The 25,501-nt window shown below is 36.1% G+C and overlaps 1 protein-coding gene across 1 annotated transcript in view; it reads left to right on the forward strand.

The window, feature by feature from the left end:
- RNGTT (RNA guanylyltransferase and 5'-phosphatase) overlaps positions 1 to 25,501 on the forward strand; it is a 171,868-nt gene that overhangs the window by 73,380 nt on the left and 72,987 nt on the right. The window contains exon 12 of the mRNA XM_071443118.1: positions 6,826 to 6,894. Coding sequence (XP_071299219.1) covers positions 6,826 to 6,894 — 69 coding nt within the window. The remainder of the gene's footprint in view (positions 1 to 6,825; positions 6,895 to 25,501) is intronic.

The following is a 25,501-nucleotide window of genomic DNA, read 5'->3' on the forward strand; positions in this document are numbered from 1 at the left end:
TAATGTTGGCAGCTTTTCTCTGTTTTTGTCTAGAATTAGCATCTTGAGTTGGATGGCTGTGTGAAAGCTAGGATTCGAGCTTTGAGCATGAATTTTTTAAAGGATTTTCATACCGTTTTACAGCCCTGATTTTACAGCCCAAAAGCATGAAATTTCTTTTTAAGTAATGAGCAAGTGAGAAGTTTATACTTTGTGTTCCTTATGCAGTTAGGGCAAAGTAGATAATTTCACTGGTTTACTAAAAATGTAGCAGTTATCTTCAATATGTGTTGGTTCCTAATTAGCATAGGAAACTTCTTTAAGCAATTGCTTCTTAGAGAGCTCAGTTTTTAATTTATTTTCTACAGTTTTTGATCCTACTTTTCCTTTATGCATATTTTAGATCATTGACATGGGCCAGGAAATATTTTGTTACTTCATAATTTTTTCTTAGCATATTAGCTTTAGAATGTTTAGTATAAGCTGTAATTTTCTGACGGTGCTCTCAGTTATTATGATGCATTTTCTTTCTTGCCTTTTATTGCTGGTAAGATAAATATAGCTGAATGCAATGACTAATGAAGGAGGATACATGATAGTATTGGACATTACCCTGATGCAGATACACTTCAGCTGATACTGTTCTTACACCATTTATTTGACGTAAGATAGCATATCGTATTTTGATTAGGTAATGAGACTGATGCAGGGGAACCCGGGTCATGTTAAATTATTGGAAATCTGCTTTTCAGCATTTTTTTAGATCATTTGGAGGAAAACTTGAAATCATGTTTATGAGAGATCATTTGTGGTTTTGAGAGGGAACAATGAAGCAGAAATCTTTGCTTTATGACCATGTGTTAAGTCACACTCCTGAGACCATGGGCTGCGATTTCAAGATCTTCAGAGTTACTTGGAAGGAGCCACTTTGAGGCAAGCAGCCAGTCAAATTGGCTGGTCAAATACTTTGGCAAGTGCTCAAGGATGCAGAGATCTCCTTGAAAGGAGACTCCTGTGAAAGAGAACAGAGAGTGCATTTTTTCCTGCTGCTGTGGCCCTTCTGGAATATTCTTTCTAGTCTAAATGGCATGGTTTCATTTGATAAAAAAATTGTATCTGTGGGATATCTTTTGAGGACACATTGAAATATTTGAAGAGTTACATCTGCTTCCTTGTGAAATGTTTGAAATGTGAACCTTGTTTCTAAAAAAAAACCTCTAAGAGATGTCTTGGTCAGAGTCTAAAAAGAGGAGCAAGGAAGAAAAGTTGAAGGAAGAAAAAAATTGCTGAAAAATAGGAATTAAGTTTTTAATTGCAAAGGCAGTACTTCATTGGACAGCTTAATGAAGATTGTGATTCTCCATCACATCGTGCTGTAATTTGAGATTGCAGAGCTTTCTAAATAAATTACTTGGCACTTGAGCATATCACTTGAAGAAGAACTTAAATATGCTTGAGAGGAGATGGTTTCATCCTCATAGCTGTCTGAAAGTTAGTATGAAATGGTGATCCAGATCATGTCTGGTTTGGAGCAGGGAGGGTAGAAAGCAATAGAACGGCCAGAGATGTGTCTTTGATCCTCTCCCACCCACCCCCAGATTATTAATTTACACTAGGTTTGTTTAGATCAGCTGTTTTACTTGCAGTGCAATGTTAGATGAGTTGTTGGTATCCTGAATATGAAAGAGATAAAAGTCTGCATGGATTGAGTTTCATGTGTTTGTTTTTGGTTTTTTTTTTTTTTCCTTTTTAAAATCTATACTTCAGAAGGTGTGTGCTCCCTTTAATCCCCAAAACCATGAATTCCCTGGAGTCACTAAAGTTCGTTTTGAAAGTTTTACCATGTATTTGTAGTAATTCAGTCAGTGAACCAAAGTCAAAACTTCTCTGAACACTTTGGTTTGGGCTCTATTTCTGTTAAAATGTGAACTAGCCAACTTCTATTTGTGGAAAGTTTGAGATTCTGGGTTTAATTTTTTAATAATATATGAAACTTTTCTCCCCTATGACATAGTCACTCACATGGCTTGATGATTTTTTGCTTTGAGACTGAAAGCAGCTGTTTGGTTCTTGATACCTTCTCTGCTTTTAGACACAAAACAAACCAAAGAAGACATGGTGCTGTAGGACAGGAGAAACTGGAAAGGTTCTGGTGAGGAGGAAGGAGCTACAGCCGTAGCTTAGAGGACCACTTCCCTCACTTGATATTAAGCTGCATTTGATAGTATTTTGAAACATTGCACAGCAGCCTGTGTATCATCTGAAAGGAAGCTTATACCCTACCAAATGCATGCTTACTTCTTTTCCAGGAGGCCTCCTTTTCAAAATATACTGTTTGCAAGCTGGAGTGTAGAATGTTAGTAGCTTGGATGATAGCTCCATCATTGCCTGATACAGACTGATGTATTTTTGGGAAATGTGATTGTTGGGATTAGTCTGAGCCAGACTATTTTTGCATTATTTTAACTGATCTTAGCATAAAAAACACTCTGTGGGATTTCTGATGTCATTCAAAACCAGGATTTATGAAGATTTATGTAGTAGGTTATCTACAGAGATGTATGAGCTCATGTTTATAAACTCGACGGTTGTCAGGATGTGAGAATTTCTTTGAGGCTGATGGAGAGGGCTGTCATCCTTGGAGAAAAGGGATGGTCCTTTAAGTTGGACTGAAACTGAAGATGGTGAACATGCTGGCTCTGTGAAGTTAGGAATGACAGTAGGCCCATGTATGAAGGTGTTTTATGTTCTGGCTGACTGACAATTCAATTAATAGTTTATTTGTAACTAATACTTTAGAGTGAAGTATGTTCCCTGTTACAGCTCTCTGTAGAGTGAACAGGTCCTGATGATCAGTAATTTGAAGATGGGTCTGGAAAACTCCATAGGGACTGCAGGCAGAGTTGTTCTATCTTGACTTGAAGTGAAGCATATAGCAATTCTGAAATTGAAAATGCAAGGAAAAGGGACATGTATTTTTCTTGTATTATAACATTCAAGGGTTTTTTTTTTTTCTGTATCCCTAAGTATTTCAGGAGACTAGCAAATAGTGTAAATTTTGAATCAGAAATACAGACAAAATGTTTAGCAATATTTGCATATTGTGACACAGGAGATCAATAATTGTGATGTGTGTACAAGGACCTTAGAAAATTATTCTGTAGAAAGTCAGTATGACTTTGCAGAGTCATCATTATATTTTAGAATCCTCATAACTCACATTGTGTTGTGTTTCCATGAGATTTTTTTTTTAGTAAGGGGAAGGAAAAGGCACAGTAGTACTTGCTGGACTTACTTATTTTATGAATAATGTAATATCATTGAACTCATAGAATTGTGTCTTGGCTCGGAAATACCAAAATATTAATGAAAACCTACTAGCATTCTATGGAATCTGTATGCACCTAAATTTTCTCCCCTTCCTGCTGAAGGAGCAAAGTGATTTCTTTGTTGGCATAAGTACAGAGAGATCTCCAAAGCGTGAATTTTCAATTATCCACAGAAGAACTGCTGACTGGTTCAGTGTTTTAGCAAAATCAGCTTCAGCAAGTTATTAGTGCTCTTTTGCTGCTCTTCTTCTCAGTGGTTAAGGAGCAAGGAGAAATCCTCTAACTCATCATACAGCTCCACTCAATCCATGCAATTATACCATTCTTTTGCTTAGAGAAGTGTTATTAGATGTAGGGATAATTTTAAATTTAGTTGCAAAGTATGAAAGAAAAAGTTTTAAATAATGAACTGTAATATGAGTATATGGCTTATTGCAATGTTCACAGGGAAGAAGGAAGCTGAAAGGAGTGAACGAAGGGGATCTCAGGTGGAAATAGATGCCATGAGGCAACATGGAATTGGATGCCAGAAGAGCTGGTTCACATGTATCATTTACCCATTTTTTATAAAATGTCATTGAGATGCATTGCACTTTATCTGATCCATGGCAGTCATCCCAGTCAAGCAGGTGTGCTATTTATCATGGCTCTGATTAAAAAAGACCATTCTGTTCAAGTTAATTAGAAATTTGAATGTGTGGAATGTTGAGCAACGTTTTTTAAAAGATGAACCATGATATTTTCATTTGAAGTTCATAAACTGGAAAAATATAACTTTTTTAGAGTAAAAAATACTAGCTTGTATGTCAGACATTCCTTTTCTGCTCATTTCCATTTCATTCCAAATCTTCTGCAATATTCAATGTCTGTGTATTCTGCTGTTCACAGACAACCTTTACGTAGTTTCATTCTCAAGAAAATTTTTACGGGAATAATGCCAGGGAAAATGTACATTCCTTCCTCAATTCCCTCCCCCCAGTTGCTAATCCTTTCTGGTCAAAATTCCTTTCTAGAGAGAGTGTTATCATTCAAATACATGTAATTGATCTAATGAGAATGAAAGCAGAATAACTGGGAGTACAAAGAAGTGTAGTTATCTGTTGAGGCTTGCTCTGGATTTAAAATCCTTTTGTCTTTGATGTCTAAATGACACTTGGGAGGAGCTGTCTTAGTGAAAACACTGTGGGCCTCCAAACAGAACATGTTTGACTCTGAAACTGTGTGGGAGATTTATTGGACAGATTCCTTTACATTTTGTAATTCTGGCTAAGTAGTGAACGAAAAGTATCCGAATGTATTTCTGAAATGGAAAAATCTTGATTTTATATTTTTATCTCCATTTATCAAGTTGTAATAGTACTTGAATGTAGCTTTCTAAAACTACATGTTCACCAGAGTGGAGAGAGTTGCAGGCCAACCAGTGTGGTAATTATTTTCTGCTTTTGCACATACTTCAGCTTTGGAGATTGTTTCTATATTCTTAAGTTTTATTTTGGGATGGAATACGTAATTCAGTTCTGTAAGCTCCAACACTGAAGTAACTGTCTCCTCAAATTGTAATTTCCTTAACAGCTTCAAAAACAGAGGCAGAATCAGAGGTGATTGATTCCTCTCTTTGCCACTTTGGTTAATACCTTTGGATAGGTTTGTCAGAAGTTTATAAAAGGTAGTCTTAACTAATTAGAAGTTTCTGTTTTGTTTTTGTTTGCTTGGTTTTTGTTTGTTTGTTTTTAAATATCGTTATTCCTTAATAATCTTATTCAGTGAGAGGTTTTTGGTACCTGAATTTAATGAAATCAGTCTTGTGCATTTTTGTAAGTTTGAAGCATACTCTTATGACAGATGACTGTCCAGTCAATTTTGGAACTGCTAAGTAACTTGCAAGTGATCCATGGAAGACTTAGCTTGTGTAGAAATTTAAAAACCCCATTATTTTTAAAACTTTTTGACATGCGTTTAAATATTTTTCCAGTGCACTCATTGCTCTAATAGAACAAAGACTAACAGTGGATTTATGAAAGAATTTGGAATTATTTTATTGTTATTTTGTGTAGTCATATGGTAGCAGATGCATTACATTGTGAACTTCAGCTATGAATTTCAAGATAGCAACAAGTCAGCAGCAAGGTGCAGCTTCAAGTTTCAATTATGGGTTTTCTCTTCTGAACAATTGTGTTTTCATCGGAATTAAATATTCTTAAAGTACTTTTCTACTTGAGAGTACTCTCATAGTGTGTTTTTTCCAGTTAAATTATATCTAAAAGTTGAATAGTGAAAGCCTTCTTTGTTGTTGGAGATATAGGCACAAATATAGGCTAATGACTGGGTAAAAGAAAAAAAAAATAATTTTTTATAGGAAAATGATCAGTCATTCTGTGCAAACAGTTACAGGTTTAAGTGAAATATGTTGAATCATTATTGTTTGAAGTATTTGGCCAACAGGCTTTTGATCCACAAAACAAAATTGTATTGCCTTTATTTGTACAGCCTTAGTAGGATACAAATGTTAGTTCTCAGCTCCTTTCATACTTTAGTGACTTCATTTGAATAATTTGGTCAGCAGGTCATTAAGTTGAGCTCTAGAAAGGAAATTGTACAAAATTAGTGAACCAGGCCAAAATGATGCTTTTAAAACTGACTGTGATTTACTGGTTCTGTATTTGCTGTGTTTTATCACCATGTGGTTACTTTTACGCCAAAGTTTTTTCAAATGTTACTAAAAGTATCTACAACTTCAGGACAGAGTATTAATCTCAACAGTAAAACAAATTGAAATTAATAAGGAGATATTTTGGTAATTCTCCTAATTTTTGCTATTACTTGTCAGTTGTAATTCTCCTTGGTTATTTGCTTTTCCTTAGGCAAGTTAGAATTTAATATGGAAGTATATCATCAATTCTCATAACTGTTGACTAGCTGGTTTCAGTAGTTTTTTTAATCAGATGGTTTTTCTCTGGTAAATTCATCTTGATGGATATATTTACCTCCATACAGAATTCACAGTTGTTGAAAGCATTAAATAGAATATTCAATATTTGTATTCAAGATACAAATTAATTCAAAGAGTTGGTTTTACAGTCATGTAGCTGTGTTACTGGTTTATGCCCTAGTTAGGAAGTCTGTCAAACATGAATTTCAAATGTTGCCCTGAAGTATTTTTCAGGAAATAAGTTCAATCTAAAGTTCTACTTGTGTGTTAAAATGGCAAATGGATTTTCTAATTTGCCCACAAACGACTGTGGTGTCCTGTATTAGAATTGATATTCCTTAGTTTTCTAGTATATAGAATCATCTTGGTTTCTAAGTATTTCTTTTTGGACAAATAATTTTCTAGCCTTTAGTATTCTTTGTAGAAACTGCTACTTTGCTGACGTTGACATTTCCCAAGCTCTAACGTTAAACCATAAATAAGCTGTTTATTGGCAAACGATTGCAGTAGTAGCATATAATCCACTACTACTCACTTTGATGTGCATTTCTCTATGGAAAAAGATTTTCTTTCTCTTTTGTTCTACAGCTCCTGGAAGGAAACTTTGCCAGAGAAGTTAGCCATGAAGTGGATGGACTAATATTTCAGCCTACAGGAGTAAGTAGCATAAAGAATGGATTTTTTCTCCCTTTAGTTCCAGATGAAATTCTCGCTCTCCCTCCCCACTCATCCATCTACTAGCTAGCTAATCTTTGTTTTGGTCAGGATTACTTTGCAGTGTTTTTTCTGACTGGTTGCTATCTCATTTGTAGTATGTGTGATTTCTTACTAATTAACAGTGGTAGTGTTCAGGAATCATCTCATGTTTTTTTAGCGTATGTACTATGGATGTGTGCTGCTAAATAATGAAGGATTTTCTATGACTGCATGCATTCCTTGAATCTTTCAACCATTGATTTGAGCTCTCACATTATTTTGCCTTTTCAAGGATGTTCACACATTAAAATTTCATTAAAATTTGTGACTCATGTTGCTTTAGTGCAATTGAAACATGATAAATTCTTGAGCCATGTCTGCCAGTGTAAAGGTATATGAGTGGCCAGGGGAGAAGTTACCAGAAGTACTGCAGACAACCAGAAAAAATAATGCAAGTGGTTCTCAAGCTAGCATGGCCTCATCTATTCTATTACTCCTCCTGTTGCATCAGATACAGTGGATACACTGCAGTGTGTGTTGTATATTGGCACAGATCATGGCTGTAGCATCATCCATCTTGACTTTTTTCTTAGCTTGTAAATCATAGGATGGTTTGAGTTGGAAGGGACTGTAGAGATCATCTAATTCCAGTCCCCTACCAGAGGGGAGTAGGGACACCTTTTACCCCACTCAGCCTGGCCTTGAATACTTCCAGGGATGAGCATCCACAGCTTCTCTGGACAACCTGTTTCAGTGCTTGACCACCCTCATAATAAAGAATTTCTTCTGAATATCTAATCTAAACCTATTCTCTTTCAATTTGAAGCCATTCTTTCTTGTTCTGTCAATACATGCCCTTGTCAAAAGTCCCTCTCTATCTGTTTTTGTAGGCCCATCTTAGATATTGGAAGGCTGCTCTAAGGTCTCCCTGGAGCCTTCTCTTCTCCAGGTTAAACATCCCCAACTCCATCAGCCTGTCTTTGTAGGAGAGGTGCTCCAGCCCTGAGATCATCTCAGTGGCACTTCTCTGGGCTTGTTCCAATAGGTCCATGTCGTTCTTATGCTGGGGGTCCCAGAGCTGGGCACAGCAAACCAGGTGGGGTCTCATGAGAGCACAGGGGCAGAATCACCTCCCTTGCCCTGCTGCCCTTGCTTCCTGTGATGCAGTCCAGGGTGTGATTGGCTTTCTGGGCTGCAAATGCACACTGCCAGCTTCTGTTGAGCTTTTGGTCCACAAACACCCCCAAATCTTTCTCCCCAGGGAGAAAGTCTTGATCCATTCTCCACCCAGTTGGCGTTTGTGCTTGGGATTGCCCTGACCCAGGTGCAGGATCTTGCATTTGGCCTTGTTGAACTTGGATGTTTGCACAAGCCCACCTCAAGCCTGTCAGAGTCCTTCTGGATGCCATCCCTTCCCTCCAGTGTGTTGACTGAATCAAGCAAGGAATTGTTTTCAATTATTTCAGATTTGACAGATATTTCTACCCTTCCAGCTACTCGTGGAAAGTACATGTGTATTCTTTTCCAGTTGAAACTTATTTTTCCTGTCTACTTCCTATACTGTAAATCTTAGCAAGGGGTGATGACACTCCCATCTGGAAATAAGATACACCTCTCTATTTCAAGTTCTACATAATTAAGCAATTCAGCCACATACTTTTTTTTTTTTTTCATAGCTGTTTCCAATTTAAAGCAGACCTACTAGGGTAAATAGTGTTCACACTTTCATAAGAAATCCTGATGATATCTTAGAATACAGTTAGAATTTAAAGCAGTTGTAAAAGTTTCTCACAAGCACTTCCCTGAAAATTGGAGGTTAAGCTAAGCAGAGTTACTACAGCTAAATTTGAAATTACCTTTTCTAGTTGAAATTAACTTGGTGAAGAATGTATCTCTTAGTCACTGTTACAGGAAATCAATTTCTGATGTTTTGTTTCTAGAACTTGTGTTTTCTGACTTAGCACACTAAAAAATTTATAACCCAACTAAAACAATTTTCTTTTATAAATGCTTATAAAGGTTATTAATCTTTAATGTATTTAAATTAATGTTCAAATTTTAATATTTTTTTCTGAGTATATGGAATGTAAGTTTGTTGCTTCTGTTATTAAGCTGATTTTCCTGGATGAAGCAATATCAGTTTTCTCAGTGTAATGACTTTCTTAGTTGAGTAAGTATAAGTAATTGTGCTGGTTTTCCACTACAGTAATATATTTAGAGTGAAAAATATTATTGTAGACCTGTTACTTGGGAAAGAAGCATTAAAGCTGAATAACTGAAAAGGATGAAGCTGATAGAGATGGCTTTTTTTGTTATGTGATACAGAGGGAATAAATAAATAGGCAACAATACAAGAACAACAGTATAACAATGCATAAATGACCCCTTGAACATACAAGCTGAAATAATTTTTGTGTTGTAGTTGAATGCATGGTGTAGTAGATCTTTTCAGAAAGAAAACAACAACCTCCTGTTGCTGATTGGGGTGTAAAGCCCTGAACTTTGGTTATTGTGAGGGTTAGAGACCTTTATAAAACCTGTTTGTCTCAAGTGAAGAGACCACAACATATCCAGAAGAAAATTAAGAACCATATTTGTTGACAAAATTGATCTTGCAGGAAAAGAAAGGATAGACAGAAATGAAGCTGAGTGTTAGAAGATCAGGGAAGTTCAAGAACATCTTTTGGGAGCTCCTGAAATCCGCTGTGTGTTTTGAGGAGTACACAAATGTAGAGCAGAATTGAAGCAAAATCACAAAGAAGAATGAAGTGACAGCAGAGGAGGATAAACAGAATGTCAACATGTACAGGCAGAAAATTCTTTGGGGAAAATTGCCCACATGTGCCATATTTTTGCTAGGTGAAGAAGAATGCAGAAGTTAACTATTTAATACAAGGAGAGTTGAGCTTATTAGTTCATACTGTTTGAAAGTCTTTTCTGAGTTTCTCTTCCCCTCTGCCCTGTTTTACTCAGAGGTGTTCCTCTTGTTGTCTGGTCTCAGACAAAGGCATCCAGACCTGAGTATATGGATATTCCCTGCTGTCCTGGTTCAGGGCAAATTTGGGAGAGAACCCCCAGAGGGGTTCCTCTAGAAAAGCAGATTCAATTGGCCCCTCCCCCTAACTGGTCCCAGAGAAAATACCTCCTTGGAGAAAGGTGGAAAAAACCTGTTTATTAAACAATAAAACCTAAACAATATCAAACAATAAAATCCCTTGCCACTCCAAAAGAGATGACAAACTGAGAAAGTCCCTGCCCGGGTTGTGGCTCTGCTCACTCAGTCTCTGATCAGTCCCTCCGGTGCTGGAAATGTCGCAGGCCAGGCCCGGCCCGGTGGGCCACAGGTGTGAGCTGCTGGTGCTCCCCTGGGTGTTCAGTCCAGAGCAGGTTTCAAGAAGTCCAAGGAAAAGGGAAAAAAACAAAAGTCCAGGGAACTTCTTTGCCTCAGCTGGCTAAAACTAACTAAAACAAAGGAGAGCTCTGTCCCGCTGTCTGTCCACCTGCAGACAGCACAGTCCAGGAGCAGGAATGTGGAGGAGTGAGTGCAGTGTCTGAAAACAAAAAACTGTGCGCTTCTTCTCTCCCCCCTCCCCCTTCGCTCTCTGGAGTAAGTCCTAAAAGTGCAAAACTTATTATTCAGCATCAACAGAACAGACAACTGGGGATAAAAGCATCATATCAACCCAGGACACCTGCTAGCTACAGGCAGCACTGGTACTGGGAGTCAATATGGATGGAGAAAGGATATTTTGTTATTTTCAAGTTTGGTTTAATTCTGATTTGCAATAAAACTCAAAATATCCAAAATTATCTGTGAATATGCTTTTAGCCTCTAAGAGCTCTTGGTTTTCTCACTTTTTTCTTTGGTTTGAAGAGATTTGGGATCAAGTGCCTCTGTATTAGTCCAGTTTTGAGAAATTGGTATGCTTTAATGACAAGGGATTTGTGAAAAAGTTTTACTTCTGAAACTAGGGTTTCAGTTAGATGTAAGAAGGTTTGTTTTCTTCTGTTAGTATTCCTATTTAAATTCTTATTATGAATAGCAAGGTTCTTGTACTGAAGAAGAAATTATTTTGCACTGTGATTCATGATGGTAGAAACAACATTAAGGAGTAAGGAGATTTTTTTCTGCCTGTGCAGGTTAGTTTATTTTGTGAGATCAGACTAACTGGGCATTAGTATTCCTAACTCATTGGTTACTTGAATTACTTATATTGGTTATTGCTCAGGGTATACAAAGGCTTTCATTTCACAGTGACAATTGAAAGGCAATGGCTGAGGCATCCCATCTTCTGATTTCCTCCCTTCTCAGTGTGAAAGCTTTGACAGATCATGAGAAGAGTGTGTTTAGTGGATGTGATGGATGTTTTTGCCTCGTCTATGATTTAAGAATGATGTGTAGGTAGCTTGATGTGATGTGTGGTTCTTATGCAATTTCTGCATTAACATATCCTACTCTTAACAGCTCCATTGCAAGAGACAAATGTCTTCTTACTATTGCTTCTCTTCTTCCCTTTGTACTCTTTCCTTTACTCTTTTTCTCTTCATGCATTCTCTTTATCCAGCAGCCCTTTCCTCATTCCTTTTGATTTCCCTTCTCTGTTGCTTCTTCCTGACACTTCTTTTCCTTACATCATTGTCTATCCATTTAAGATCCTATCACTATAACTCCCATATGCCTAAATCAGCTCTATTCCATCTGATCAACTTTCTGGTTCCTCTACCTGTAACAGGTTGGCAGAGCAGGGCCCGAAGGTAAGTACTGAGCAGGAGTAAAACAGAGCAGCAGGAAACGTCATGGACAGGGATCTCACCCTGGGATCATGCCCCAGACAAAGACTTAGTTTAAAGGTGAAAGCCACATGCCTTATTTACAGATTCCAAATGCTTGTTTAAAGACTAGAAGCTTTCAGTCCTTTTTTTTTGAAATATTGCTTCACAACAGGTAACTTCTTACATTTGTTTTAGAACACTTGCAGTTTAGCAGCCTGTATGTTTTTAATGAAAATCTCAGAAATGGCCTTTTCTGATGGCAGAATTGGCTCTCTGGCCTCTGCCCACTCATCAGTGAAATTACTTTTCATGTCTACCTTGTAAATTGTACTTTTGCTAAACAGCTCAGACTGTCTAATTTTTATGCTAGTAATCTCCTAATAACCAGCTTTCTTGCTGACTAAAATCGTTACTGTTCCTTTGCTTCAGGAAAGGATGTAGGAATTATTTTCTTACTTTAGCCAACTAAATGAAGACTCACTGGCCATGAGTTAGGAAGGCCTAAGGACAGCTTTTGAACATCTGTGAAAAGTATATATCAAATTTTAAAATCTTCTGGTTTGTGTTTGCCTCCTGAGCTCTGTTACATTTTTGCATTGGATCAGGCTGATTTCTGTTTGGTACTCCTCCATACTCTCATTTTGGATGAGGAATAAAGTCCAGTTGTGTGGAATTGGGATTTTTAGAGGGAAGGATGAAGGGCAGCTGCTGAGCTCTGTTCTTCTAAGATAAATGTTATTTTAAAGAACAGCTGAATTATTTAACACATAACTCCCCATACTGAATACTAATGGAAAGCTTAGCCTTTAAAATGAAAGAATAATGAATAGGTTTTTATAACTGAATAACATTGCATGAGTTATTACTATATCTTCCTTCCCTTCCCTTGGCAGACTTAGTGGTGATCTGAAATGCTTGGTTGCCTGTTAATTATTTGTGCTATTCCCATTGTATAATAGGCTGTGTTATTTTCTGTCATTGTGAAAGTTCTTCCAAAATCACTGAAGTTAAAACTGAATTAAATATCTCCAAAAGATACCACCAAATAAAATATCTCCATGATTTGTTTCATTAAGCAGTGCCAGTTTGTCATAAATAATCCTATATAATTGGAAAGCCTTTTCTTCCACAGTATATATTTTATCAAATGGTGTGTAAATCTTTAATCATAGGCATAGTCACTTGCTGGCTCATTTCTGAAGCTCAGATATCCTGTTTATCAGTGATGGGGTAAAAATTATTGTCATGTATTTCTGGTGCAATAGCAAGTAATGGCTTCAGGCAGACTCAGATATACCAAATATACTCTCAATACCAAAGCTGATATATAAAGGCTTAGGAAGAATCATATAATAGCATAGATTTTTTGCTTCTAACAAATATATGTTTCTGGATTTAGTTTTCTATTTTTGTAGTGATTCATGTAAGATTTGGAGGCAATGAAATGGAATAGAATGGAGCAGACTATTTCAGCTGTAAGGGTCCTAAAGTGATCATCTAGTCCAGCTGCCTGATCACTTCAGGGCTGACCAAAAATTTAAGCATGTTATTAAGCACATTGACCCTTAAACAGTGACAGCTCTGGGGCATTGACCACCTCTCTAGGAAGCCTGTTCAATGTTTCACCATCCTCTCAAGTACTTAAATACATCCTGATGTCCAATTGAAAGCTCCCTGGCACAGCTTTGAACTGTTCCCACACATCCTATCACTGGAGGAAGACATCAGCACTTCAGTTTGTTAACAGAGATGCTAAGATCACCTGATTTTTTTTTTTTTCCTCTAGAGTTTGCAGCAGAACGAAGGAGAATCTGGAGAGAATAGTTTTCATCAGTCTTTTGTGTTGATCCACATTACTAAAATCTTTCATCTTTAGAGTATCTTTTTGGTAAATGTGATTTCTTCTCTAAGAGTTATGTTCCTGACTGAATCTGTTGCCAGTCAGGGGATGCTGGTGTCATATCAGTGTGCACTTTTTGTGCAGTTGTATGTCAGAGAATTTGCTGTCAATCTCCTGAAATGCCACTGAACTTTCCAACTCTTCTCTGCCTATGAATAGTTGTTATATTCAATTTCTATGGCAATGTTCCTTGCAACTCATCTCTTAAGTAGCTATTCCTATTTCAAATACACAATTTTTTCATACGCTTTACAAACATACCCAAATATATTAGCAATACACAATATTTCTTTGAGGAGTTTTCTGTGACTATGCAAGTAAAACTTTTATACCAATTCAAGTTTGTCTTTGCTCACTTGGGGTGACTTGTTTTCTACTTTTTTTTAAAATCAGAAAACTAGAAAATTAAGAAATGCTAACCCAACACTAGTAATTAAGGTCTTATTAAATTAATTACACCTTATTTAATTAAATTGTTAGACTCCTAGATACAAGTACCATGATGAATGTAGCAGATTTTTATGATTTCCACTTACTTTCCAAGAACCTGCGATAACTCACACCTAAGAAAATATCTACATTTCCCTCTTTCCCTTTATGAATAATTTTTAGATCTAAATATAGTAAGATTGGTGTGTAGCAAAAATTTTTCTTGTTTAACTTTCTTCTCTTGGTCCTCTGGTACATTCAGATTGAAATGCAAACCTATTTGTATTTGCCAGAATTGTTTAACCTGACTTCCTTATTCTGTCTGCCTGAATAGATGTCAGTGCCTTGAGTCTGATTACCTAAGGAGAGTGTTGGTCTTAATTGGAATGTTGTCTCATTTGCTTGCTAATAACCTGTACTGCCTGACATTTCTCTGATTTCTCAGGCAGTGAACTGCACTTATGGGTGCTATCTAAATGGGTTCTTGAACTTCTGTTGTGCAGTTTAATCATTCTGCCTGCCAGTGACAGTAGGAAAGATCTTTCCTATATTATGTGCACTAGTCTTCCTTGGGATTGTCAGTTGACATTAGTATGGTGGTGTCTCTGCCTGTGTTGTTCAGGAAAAGAAAAAAAAAAGCCACTTTCTCTGACTGCTACTGTTTTAAATGTTGGGAAAATAAAATTGTAGCATCATCAGTAATAGAAGCTTTCAAAAATGGGTTTTCCATAGTTTCTTTGTCTCAAAGCAGGTTGCCAGGGAACTTGGGGAATACACTTGTTGTCATGCTTCTAACTATGGTTGCATGTACTTTCTAACTAAAATAAATAGCTAAATATTAGGAATATATACTGTAAATGGGATTTCAGGTGAGAATACCAACACAATGGTTCAGCTTTTGCAAAACATACCTGTTTTAAATGAGTAGGTCTGTATTCCAAAAATTACATTGATTTCTATGTGTTGTGGATCAGTTTTGAAAAAAAAATCTCTTTTATAGCTGCATAGGGAAATCTAGGAGAGTTTTTTATTTGAATCAAAAGAGTGAGAATTCTTTACTGAATCATCTGATTCAGCTCTTGAGTAGATTAATGAAGTGGTCACTTGTCTTCATGGCAGTGTTCCGACTCATCCTGAAATTTATAGCAATCTCTCCAGGACTAAGAAGCTGATGGATCAGGAATGATTTGGAAACTAGACAATATAGTAGAAAGTATTTTGTCAATACTCTCTTTTCTTCAGATCCCAGAATAGATATCTATAAACAGAGTACTTCATTTATGATCCCTTTGTACTCTTTCTATCAAACTGAAAAGATTTAACAAAGTATCTGGAAGAACTAGGCTGTGATTTTTTTCTCCCAGTTCTGTTTCTTGCACATGGCAGAACAAGACAGCCAACAAACCTTTCAAGTTTTCATGAAAATTCTTCATAAAATGTTCATATTCTTTATAAAGCAGGAGCACAGCAGTAAAACAAAAATAGTGGTATCAGGATAAACAGAATATTTAGCTAGATCTCCGTCCTGTTGTTTAGCGTAATCAGTAGCCTAGCATTTCAGAAAAATGATGTATATACCTGAGGTGTAACGAAACAGGATGACTTTCAGAGGAGTATCAGCACTTGCATTGTGGTATCTGGATGGTCAAAACATTTAGAGACACTTTCTTTTAAAGCAGAATGATTTATTCTACATTACCCTGTTATTTGTAATTTGGAGTGTTTACTGGGTCACTGTTCTTACAAACAGCAATTTTGAAAATGCATGATACATATCACCAAAGGGTAATTGAATTTTTTAATTATAAAAATATTTTTCATAGGTAGCATATATTATTAGATAAATCTTTGAAGGTCACTGTGCATATTGGTGACTGCACATTTAAAATAATCATGTTCATGATACTGTACAGAACAGTACTCTGCAAGGCTCAGAGGTACCTGTGGAATAGGATTCTCTACTGAAGAGGTGCAACAGAACACTGTGTGACAGTTCAGTCTCCTTTTGACTGACAGTAGCTTTAGTTTCACTTGTAATTATACTTTCTGTTCCTTTCATCAGCTCGCCTAGCCTTTGATATTACAAAAATAGTGAACCAAATCCATTAAGATGATTAAAAATGCAAGTCTTGAGCTTGATATGAAAGTTATAAATTGCTTCTATGAAAATTTCATTGTCTTCCACAATGAGGTGTGTGGTGAATAATTTAGATGTGATTGTATCATACAGGCCTACTAAGTACAGAGGTAGGAGGGCAGTGCTGGACTTCATGCCTTCATTATAGAAGTCAGAGATCAGAAATCTGATGAAGCTTTCCTATGTAATTAGTGCAGATATTCCTAAAGCAAAAGCTTATTTTATTTTTATGCTGCTAGTTGTGCTTCTGACATGAAATTCAGTTTTTTTCCACATTACTCTAGAAGCTTTCCACTGAAATAGGGGAATGTACAACTATGACATGTCTGCTGGTCTGTTCCAAAAGGGGAAAATGATTGGAAGTCTTAGCTGGAAATTTTCTCAGATTTCCAAAATGCAGGTGTTCTGTATGCTTTGAATTGTTCTTTAAAAACCAGTTAGTACACTTGTTAGATCCTGTCTGAAAGTTTTGACAAGTTTGAACTGACAAACAGGAGGTTGCTTGTTTCCAAACAGTGATCACTAGACATCCCAGGGAGATCTCACATCTGTATATTCATCCAACCACTGAAACAAAACGTGTTTTAAGCAACATGAGATTCTCTAGAGAACTTTTAACTTATGAGAGCAATTGAAATGTGTATCATTGGGACTTGTCAGACAGTGAATTGATGTTGCCATTTTAAAAGGAAAATATGGCTTGTTCTGCTGGTAATGAGAAAAAGGAACCAGAAGAATAAAGAATAATTCTAAATAGTTTTGGAAACAACTGTTTAACAACTGTAAATTGTTTACAGGATCAAGTGCTCATAGTGCTCAGAGCTCAAAACAGATGAAAGAAGAAGTTTGCTATGTGGCTAACAAAATAAGAGTTTCAAGGTTGTTCCTTTTGTCTTCAAGTATAAAATGTAAAATTCCAGTTTCTTACTTAAATCTGTTCTGCAAGTTGTCTGATGCATATGATGGTGAGGAAAAATGTGAGTTCAGTCAAAGAAGAGACTGGCAGAGGTCAGTATTTGCTAGTTTTTAGGCAGCTTATTCCTTTGGAGCAGTCTTACCATCAACTAACATCAAGCAATGCAAATTAATATTTGGCTTTTGGGGTTCCTTCCCCCATCTCTTCTAACAGAGCTGGCTCTAAGGCCAGTAGACAAAAGCATTTTTGCTTTGTTTGTTATTTTTCAGAATATTTTTTAAAGGTATCAGTTTTAAGTAATACAGATTTTTCTGTAAGACAGAGAAACTTCTATATAATGAACCATATTGGATATGTTATATTTTGGAAACCTTCAGAGCTTTTTTTTTTGAAGCACTAGCATGCTTTTGGAAAAATATGTTTGATTTTTGAGTAGAGTCAACTCTACTCTCTAAAATATATATTGAGCATGGGACTACTTCCATGTACAAAGACTGGTAAAGTTATTTTTTAATTTATTTTCAGACAGCTTATGTATTACAGTAATACAGTCACAATGCTTTTCATTTTTACAGGATTCAGTTTAAACTTTATATTTCATTATGTACTTGAACCAATAAAGAACACATGCAGCTTTTCATAATTTGCATATAAACAACCAGATGAATGATTTTTGTGATTATTTGTGACATTTTAAAACATTTCTGCAGGATGAGCTCTATTTTCTATGCTTGCAGGACCTGGTATTTTACTTGCAAAAATGTCAGAGGTAATGTATTTTTGTACCCATTTGCACTGCTGACCCTCTTCAGTTTCTGGATGGAAGGGACACACAGTACCATGGGCCTTGTTTCTAGTAACAGTCAGGGAAGTGAAACTTTGCATTGGTCATCAGATCAAAAAATGGGCCAACAACCATTGCCACAAAATTAATCAGGATTTTTTTTGTTTTTGCTCAGAGTCATAAACTCATACGGATAGTTCACAAACAGGACTGAATTTGTCAAATAAATTTTCATTGAAAATCATTCCCATGGTTCTGGTTGCTATGCACTAAGCTGGTCCATCTCCATGGAGAGCATCTACAATGCTAGTTGGAGTCTTTGTTCAGCTGATTTTGAGGGTTTTGGTTGCTGGGTTGGTTGATAAAAAATTTAAATTTTTGTATAACAGCAGGTAACGAGGGTTGCTTAGGTGTAATTATATATTTTTATATAATATATAATTAATTTTTTAAAATTACTTTTATGTGTCTTACTCTGTACTCTGTACAGAGTACTTTGTGTTACCCTGTACTCCTTTTATATATTTCATGTAAGATGCTGTTGCACATCTGACAATTGTTGCACAGAGTCAGAGCCTGTAGTAGAAACCAGCTGTAATATAATTATTCTTTACAGTGCCATCAGTCTCTTGGCTTTTTTCCCAAAAGACAATGTTACTCAGACTTGCTTTATCACAGTTGATTAGTTTGCCCTTATACTTATGTTTGACGTTGATACTGCATTCTTGTGAACTGTTAATGTTTTTAATAAATCTTTATGGCTGATAGATATATGGAATGTTAATGGAACAAATGCTAAATGAAAACTGGGTTTAAGCTAATAAACCTATATCTTGGAGCATCTTAGAGTGGTTAGCTACAGTGCCACAAATGGTGTTACTATGGAGAGAGCTCCTGTTTCCATGACATTTGCTTGCATATTGTCCTAGGCCTTCAAAAGAAGTAGGATTCTGTCCTCTGTCAAATTTGGTGGGTGTTATTCCATTACCTCTGAAACTTTGCACTCAAATCAAATCTCACTGCAGATAGATATGAATTAATTTTTTAGGAATATTAATGGTGACTGGCCAGGAAAAAAATTGAGGGGGAAAAAGTTGTTAAAATTTTGATCATGCAGAAAGCAAGGGGTTTTTGATAATATTTTCTTACTGGAATAGATATTCCAGCTTGATTTTAACTGGGTATACTGCTCTGCTTGTACACATCTTGGTTGCTAAAGAAAGCCTACAACTATTAAGGAAGTAAATTAGAGTTTTGCTGGTTTTAGGAAAAAAATATGTTTAGCTGTCTAATGGCTTTATACTGTGATAACTGCCTTGTTCTGGAGGGGAATTTTGAATAACAGTAAATTTTTAATTCAAGTCATGATATTGCTCACTATTTAAGATGCAGTTATTGGCTTAGGGGTAAATTACAAAACCTCTTTTTTTCTTGAGATGAAAGAAATGGTTTTGAGATATGAAAATCTTGGCAGCTATTCATAAAGGGGAGTTTCTTCAGTGACTGTTAGGGCAATGTCACCTGCAGGCAGCTTTTGACTGCTCTCTTGCATTTCTCACTGCAGTCACACATGCTCACAGTTCTCTTCTGCAAGATTGCACTTACTTAAATGCACATGGCTGTGATCCCCAGGTGCTGGAATAGAAGGAGTTAGGGAACAATAGTGGTTGTTGAACACCACCGTGTGACCTATTCCCTCCTGTACAAAGGGTGCTGGGCAGCAGGGATGCAGGGAGTTAAACACCATTAAGGATTCTTATGCCACCCCGAAGACAAAATTGCTTTCCTTCTGTTCCTAATGAACAGCTGACTGTTGTTCCCTTTGTACAGCACTCTTCTGCTCTAAGTAGGTTTTAGTGTCCTAGAGTGGTTTTGTGTTTTAATGGTCTTTCTCTTTTACCCCCAGTTGTGAGGGGGAGTTTAAAGCTTTAGATCCTTTATAGTACTTTCTTGGAGCATATTATTCTGTAATATGTCTGTTTGCAACAGTTATAAACAGTTGTCAGGACCTGAGCTGCCACCCCTTTTGAAACCCATTTGTTTTCTTAGCTTTTCCCAATTTCACACATTTTGAAAGCCCAAATACACATGTGCAACTGAGGAGAAAATGTGCTCAAAGGCCTAAGAACCTAAGTGTCGTCTATGTAATGCAGGTAAAACTTTGATCCATCTATTTTACTATTTTGGTAAATGCAACTTTCACTGTAATCATTGTTATAGCTCAATTTACCTAAAATATCTTTGATTTCCACTTGAACTGAATTTCTAGATCTTCCCCCCAAAACTGACACCACTGACTCCCCATCTGCTAAGAATCACATTTTTTGTCCCAGCTTTAGAATTTAATTTCAACAATTAGCTTATTGAATGGTTTTGGTTTATAAAAGCCATATTATCTTTCTGTTGAGGATGTACTATACAAGAGAAAAGGTTTTTACAAGACAGCTCATAAAATGAACATGGTACTTACTGTTCTTGGTGTCAAGAGAGACGTGGTTCCACATGACTCTGATTCTTTCTGGAGTACCTGCTGGATTGATGATTGGTGAGCTTGTTCAGTTGTTGTCATCTCTGTACCACTCACTCTGCTTTAATAAAGTTTTTGAAGGATTCTGTTGAAGTTGTTTCACAAGTAGAATTGAGCTTCACAGAGATCTAATTTATAAGTTCAGAATTCATACCAGCATGCTCTTATCTCAGCATTTTAGTTACATTTATATTGAAGTGATAAACTCACTTTATCTTGCAGGTTGAAGAGATTTTTAAACTGTTTTCCAAATATCATCACGGAGTCTTGCTTGAATCAGTGATGGTATTTTTTTCCTATGGCATTCTCAGTTGTGTTTTATGTTCTAGAGGTTAAGGAAAGGACTGCTGTCTTTTTATGATATTAGGAAAAAGGATGCATGGGAGAGAAATCAGATTTGAGAGAAGCTTCTCCTGAACTGGCCCAGGTTTGTCTGCTTTCTTCTCCCAGAATTTCCCAGTGACTGCACATCAGACATTTCAATTCACTTGATAGATGCTGGTGATGTGGCGCTATGAGTTGCAGTTCTCTTTCTTTAGAAATAGAATGGATTTTTAAATACCTTGTACATTTGTTTATGGAAAAGTTGTCCTTAACTACTCCTTCTATTTGCCCTTGTTAAAATGTTAAACTGTTAAATAGCAGCTAAACCTGATGACATTTGCTTTGGCAAATGGTAATTGTCACTTACCCCCTCCCCTAATTCTTTGGCCCTTCAGCTGCTTGAGTGCTCGAAGCACAGCTACATTAACATTTAAACGTTTGGTATAATTAAAGAAGAAACATTCAAGAAAAGGGAAAGGAGGAAAAAGTCTGATTCTAACCCTTCTGCCAGTAACAGAATGAAAGCTCCCTGCCAGCAGCAGAGAAGTTGGAACAGGTTCTTCATGGCAATTGCTCAATCCCAGTATTCAAGCCAGAGATTTTGTGTTGCATGTCTGATGGGTGTTTGTGTGGTCATGCTCTGTAGAAGGGGCAAAAAATCTGATGTGGCAGGAGCTATTGTTTGGTTACAAGGCAATATTAACAACTTACATTGGAGCTGCTGCTTTTAATGGAAGAATGTCCTTCCCAAGAGGGATAGCAACTAATTTCACAGTAACTGTATTTTTTGAGTAATATTTTTAAAGTGCAACCTATATTTCTTTTCTCTTTGCTTATCCTATTCAATTTAACCTGTTCTTACCCAGAGACACTGACTTGTTTGTTCCTAAGTCAGAACTGCAAGGTTTAGTTTCACACAAAGAGTGGGCAGGATCCCTTCATTTTCTCATTTGGCATGGTATGTTTTTTCTTCTTAGATGAGGATTTTTCCCTGCTCATTATCCAAATTAGTCTCCTGAAAATGCAGTTTTAAGTTCTATTAGTCTTGTAGGAGACTTGAAAGAGAAAGTACATACTGAATTTTTTTCAATATACATTTTTTCCCCACTTTGCTTTTCATCTCTGAGCACATCAGCTTGCTACTTGCCAAGTGAAAGCACTGCAGAGCACATGCTGAGTTCTACTGGTGGGACTTAACTCCCATGTTGTATGAATGTTTCCTTTTGAAAATAAGGATGTGAAATATGTGCTTTGCAATTTGCATGTCAGTGGCTAATGATGAATTTAATATGACTGAAACTCACAATTTTATAATTTATATACTAGAATACAGAGTTGAAAAGACTACTTTCTATTGTTTCTTATAAAATACCATAGGATTCAGTATTCCATGCAAGACTCATGAATATTTAATTCAAGGAGATTTGTAGCCCTGTAAGATGTAATAAGCTAGCCCTTAATGACAATTTTGTGTAGCATGCATTTAGCAACATGTAGAAAAAAATCCTGCTGGCAATTCTGTGCATCATATTTCAAGCATATCTGTTCAGCTCGAGGGGCTTTTTATCATTGGAATTATAAAGAGAAATTGGACTATGTCTGAGAACAATATGCTGCAATTTCTTAGTACTTGCACATTTTTCCTTATGTTCAGACTAGCTAAAAGTTCCAGCCTACTGATTGCCTTTTGATGTAAGGCTGCATTCTTTTTTTTTTCAAGATTGCATTCCTCAAGAAGTATTTTGAAATATATTTTTGCATCTTTTTTGTTTAAGTTTCATATTTTCATTAATCTTCTTGGTCTCTGAGGGGATTTTCTGAAATGTTATTCCTGGTATACTGATTATCATCATAGCTTACTAAAAATGTCAACAAAAGCGATCTCATAATGAAGCCTTAAATTTACAGGTTGGAGCTTCTGCAAATGTGGCCTCTAATACTGATAAATTACCCAGCTTCCAAATTGGGTTATTGTAGTGAGTCAGCCAAAAGCACTGCTGCTCAGTTCATGGAGATTCTTTTGTTGTACCACGATGCCGTCAGACTTGGAGCACTGAATACTTTCCACTGATGCAACCCAATTTTTGTGGGACTTCTAGGAGCTTTTTACTACAAATTAACTAGCCAAAAAGAAAAAAGTCCTCTGAGAGACTGACTTCCTTCTTTCTCTGATGTAAATTTAAGTGATGACTACACTTAAGCTTGAGTTAGGATGGAGGTGGTAAAAATGAAAGGACAGAAGGTGAAGAGAGATTGGTGCCACAGGGTTTGAGAAATGAGAGAAGGTTTTGGCTGGTACGTACAACACTTTAAACTTGTAAAGAGACATAAACAGTAAGGCTCATAAAACAGGTGATGCAGTGAAGCACCTACACATCACTTTATACAGTGAAAATTGATGTGTTCTCCAATGTTACTGGCTTCATGTGACTAAGGCTTTTTTCACAGTAAAAGTGTGAAAGGAAGATTAGAGGGAAGATGATCTCCCTAAGAGTCTTTCAAAGATTTGTTGTGTTGCTGGGGCAGAGAGAAGAATAATAAGCTTTAAGAGAGAAAAAGAAAAACCAGTAAAGGAGTGAGCCAGGAGTGCTTCTGTTTTGTCTTGTTTCTCCCAACAGTTTATGGACAGCTGTTTTAAGCCATTTGGCTTCTTACCTCTAGGTTTGGTTATGTGTGTTTCTAGACAGGTAGAAATTAACAATGTATGGCTGAGAAAAAGTTATAATGGGCTTTTCCATTGTATTAATTTCTGGTTAAGGCTGTTAATGAGTTGTGAAGTTGAATTTGAAACAAAATTTCATCTGGAGAAGTAAATACAATAGTTCCTGGTGACAGTTTACGCTGCTGCTACATGCGGAGGCCCTCTCAGTTTAACTTAGTGATGGAAAGTGCAATATTGAGTGAAATACAGCAGTGGAAGACCAATTGAAGTATCTTGGGTGTTGCTATTATTGTGTTAATTTTTCAGAAGACTTACATAGCACATATGCAATGAAGTTATCAATGAGGTTAGTGATGGTGAAAAATAAGAAAATTACAAAATAATCCATAGCAATATAAATCGAATGTCTTAAGTAGCAACCATGGACCATCACCAATTCCTTTGACCATAGTTCTATCGCAGGGCACTATAGTTCTTTTGTTAGGAGATTATTTGTCACAAGGTAGAACCATAAAGCTCTTCAACAGTTACTTAATTTGCCAAAAGTAGAGTTTATAATCAAAGGCAGACACCTTTGGTCCATTTTGAATCACATATACATGAGCCAATGACTTGAAGCCGTTTACTTTTTTGGTTTTGCTTCAAAATCATGTATTGGAGTTTCTAGGTGCAAACCATTATATCCAGTGAAAGGACAGAAATGATCAAAAATAGTTTTCTGCTGCTCATAGTAATGTGCTGGGGGAGGAGGAAAAAAAATTATGACTGCTATATTTTGATTGCTATAAACATATAGTTTTGGCTGTGATCTGAACTACATTTATCAAATATTAATATGATGTTAGTAATGAATAAAATGTTCTCATATTTTTCTCCTTGCTTAATGGAATATTGAGAAAAGCTATTAGTATAGCCGTGAAACAAGATGTTTAATGAAGCTGGAGGTATAAAGCTAAATTAAAGTGCAAGAGGAGAAGACGTTTAGCCCACCAATTACCAAAGAAGTCCAATATAAATATTACATTAGCTTGAGGATCAGAGGCACTTTTGGAAAAATTTTTCTATTAACATACTAACAAAATGATTTCTCCATACAGGTTAACCTTCTAAACCTGATTTGCATTCAAATGTTAAAATCCTTAGTATAAAAAACATAATCTAACAGTATTAAATGGATTCATGTTTTGCTTCTTAGTCTGGTATGACAGTTAAGCTGAATATTTCATAGGTAATTTTGATTATAATAGTTTTCATTCTACTTCATATAGCTTCAAGTCACATCTTCATAAAAGACAAATTGTGGTACAATAACATTTTCTCAAACAGATGTTCCAAAACAGTTATTCACAGCTAACCAGTCCTAGTGCATTAAAAAGTATGATTCCTACTTTATTCTTTAACTTTCTAAAGGAAAAATTTCTGGAATACAGATGTGATTGTGTCTTAAAACACATTAATTTTTCCTTATTTTGATTTTTAAAGTGGTGGAATGGAAGAATTAACACAAATTTGTTTGATTACATGGAATTAAAGCAGCATGGAGACTTCACTGTCAAGTAATGATTTATTTAAAACTGTGTTATCTGGAGTTGGCTCTATCATCCTTTTGGCTTAAACATGGACATTATATTATTTGAGTTTTGCCAAGGATCTTGTCTTTTCTCCATCTTTTTGAGTCTCTAAAGTTACTGTTACAGATTTGCTTTCAATGATGTGACAACATTACTTTGTATAATGTCTGGAATTCATTAACAGTCTATTTTCAAGCTGATCAAATATTTGTTGAACTTCAGTGTGTCTTCTATTCTGATCAAGTCGCTGAACCAGGCAAAAAGCTGATATTTAGTGAGAAGTGCAGCTCTTTGATTGTTCAGATGGTAATTTAGACCACTAAGCATTAAAAGCAGCATTTATTAATTTCATTAAAAGAGTTTTATAAAGGAAAGGAATTAGATTTTTTTTTTTGGTCATCTTTTAGTTAGGGCATCATGATTGTCTCTCCACGGTTAGATATGGGATGTGCTTGGTGGAGGGTTTGGTAGACCATATGAAAACTGTTTGCATGAAATTGGAAAGCATTTTGAATTGTGTTTTGGAGCTGTATGAAGTTTGCAGC

The sequence above is a fragment of the Agelaius tricolor genome, unplaced genomic scaffold (assembly GCF_023055355.1).
Source record: "Agelaius tricolor isolate 1412-34295 unplaced genomic scaffold, bAgeTri1.0.p SCAF_1, whole genome shotgun sequence".
NCBI lineage: Eukaryota > Metazoa > Chordata > Aves > Passeriformes > Icteridae > Agelaius > Agelaius tricolor.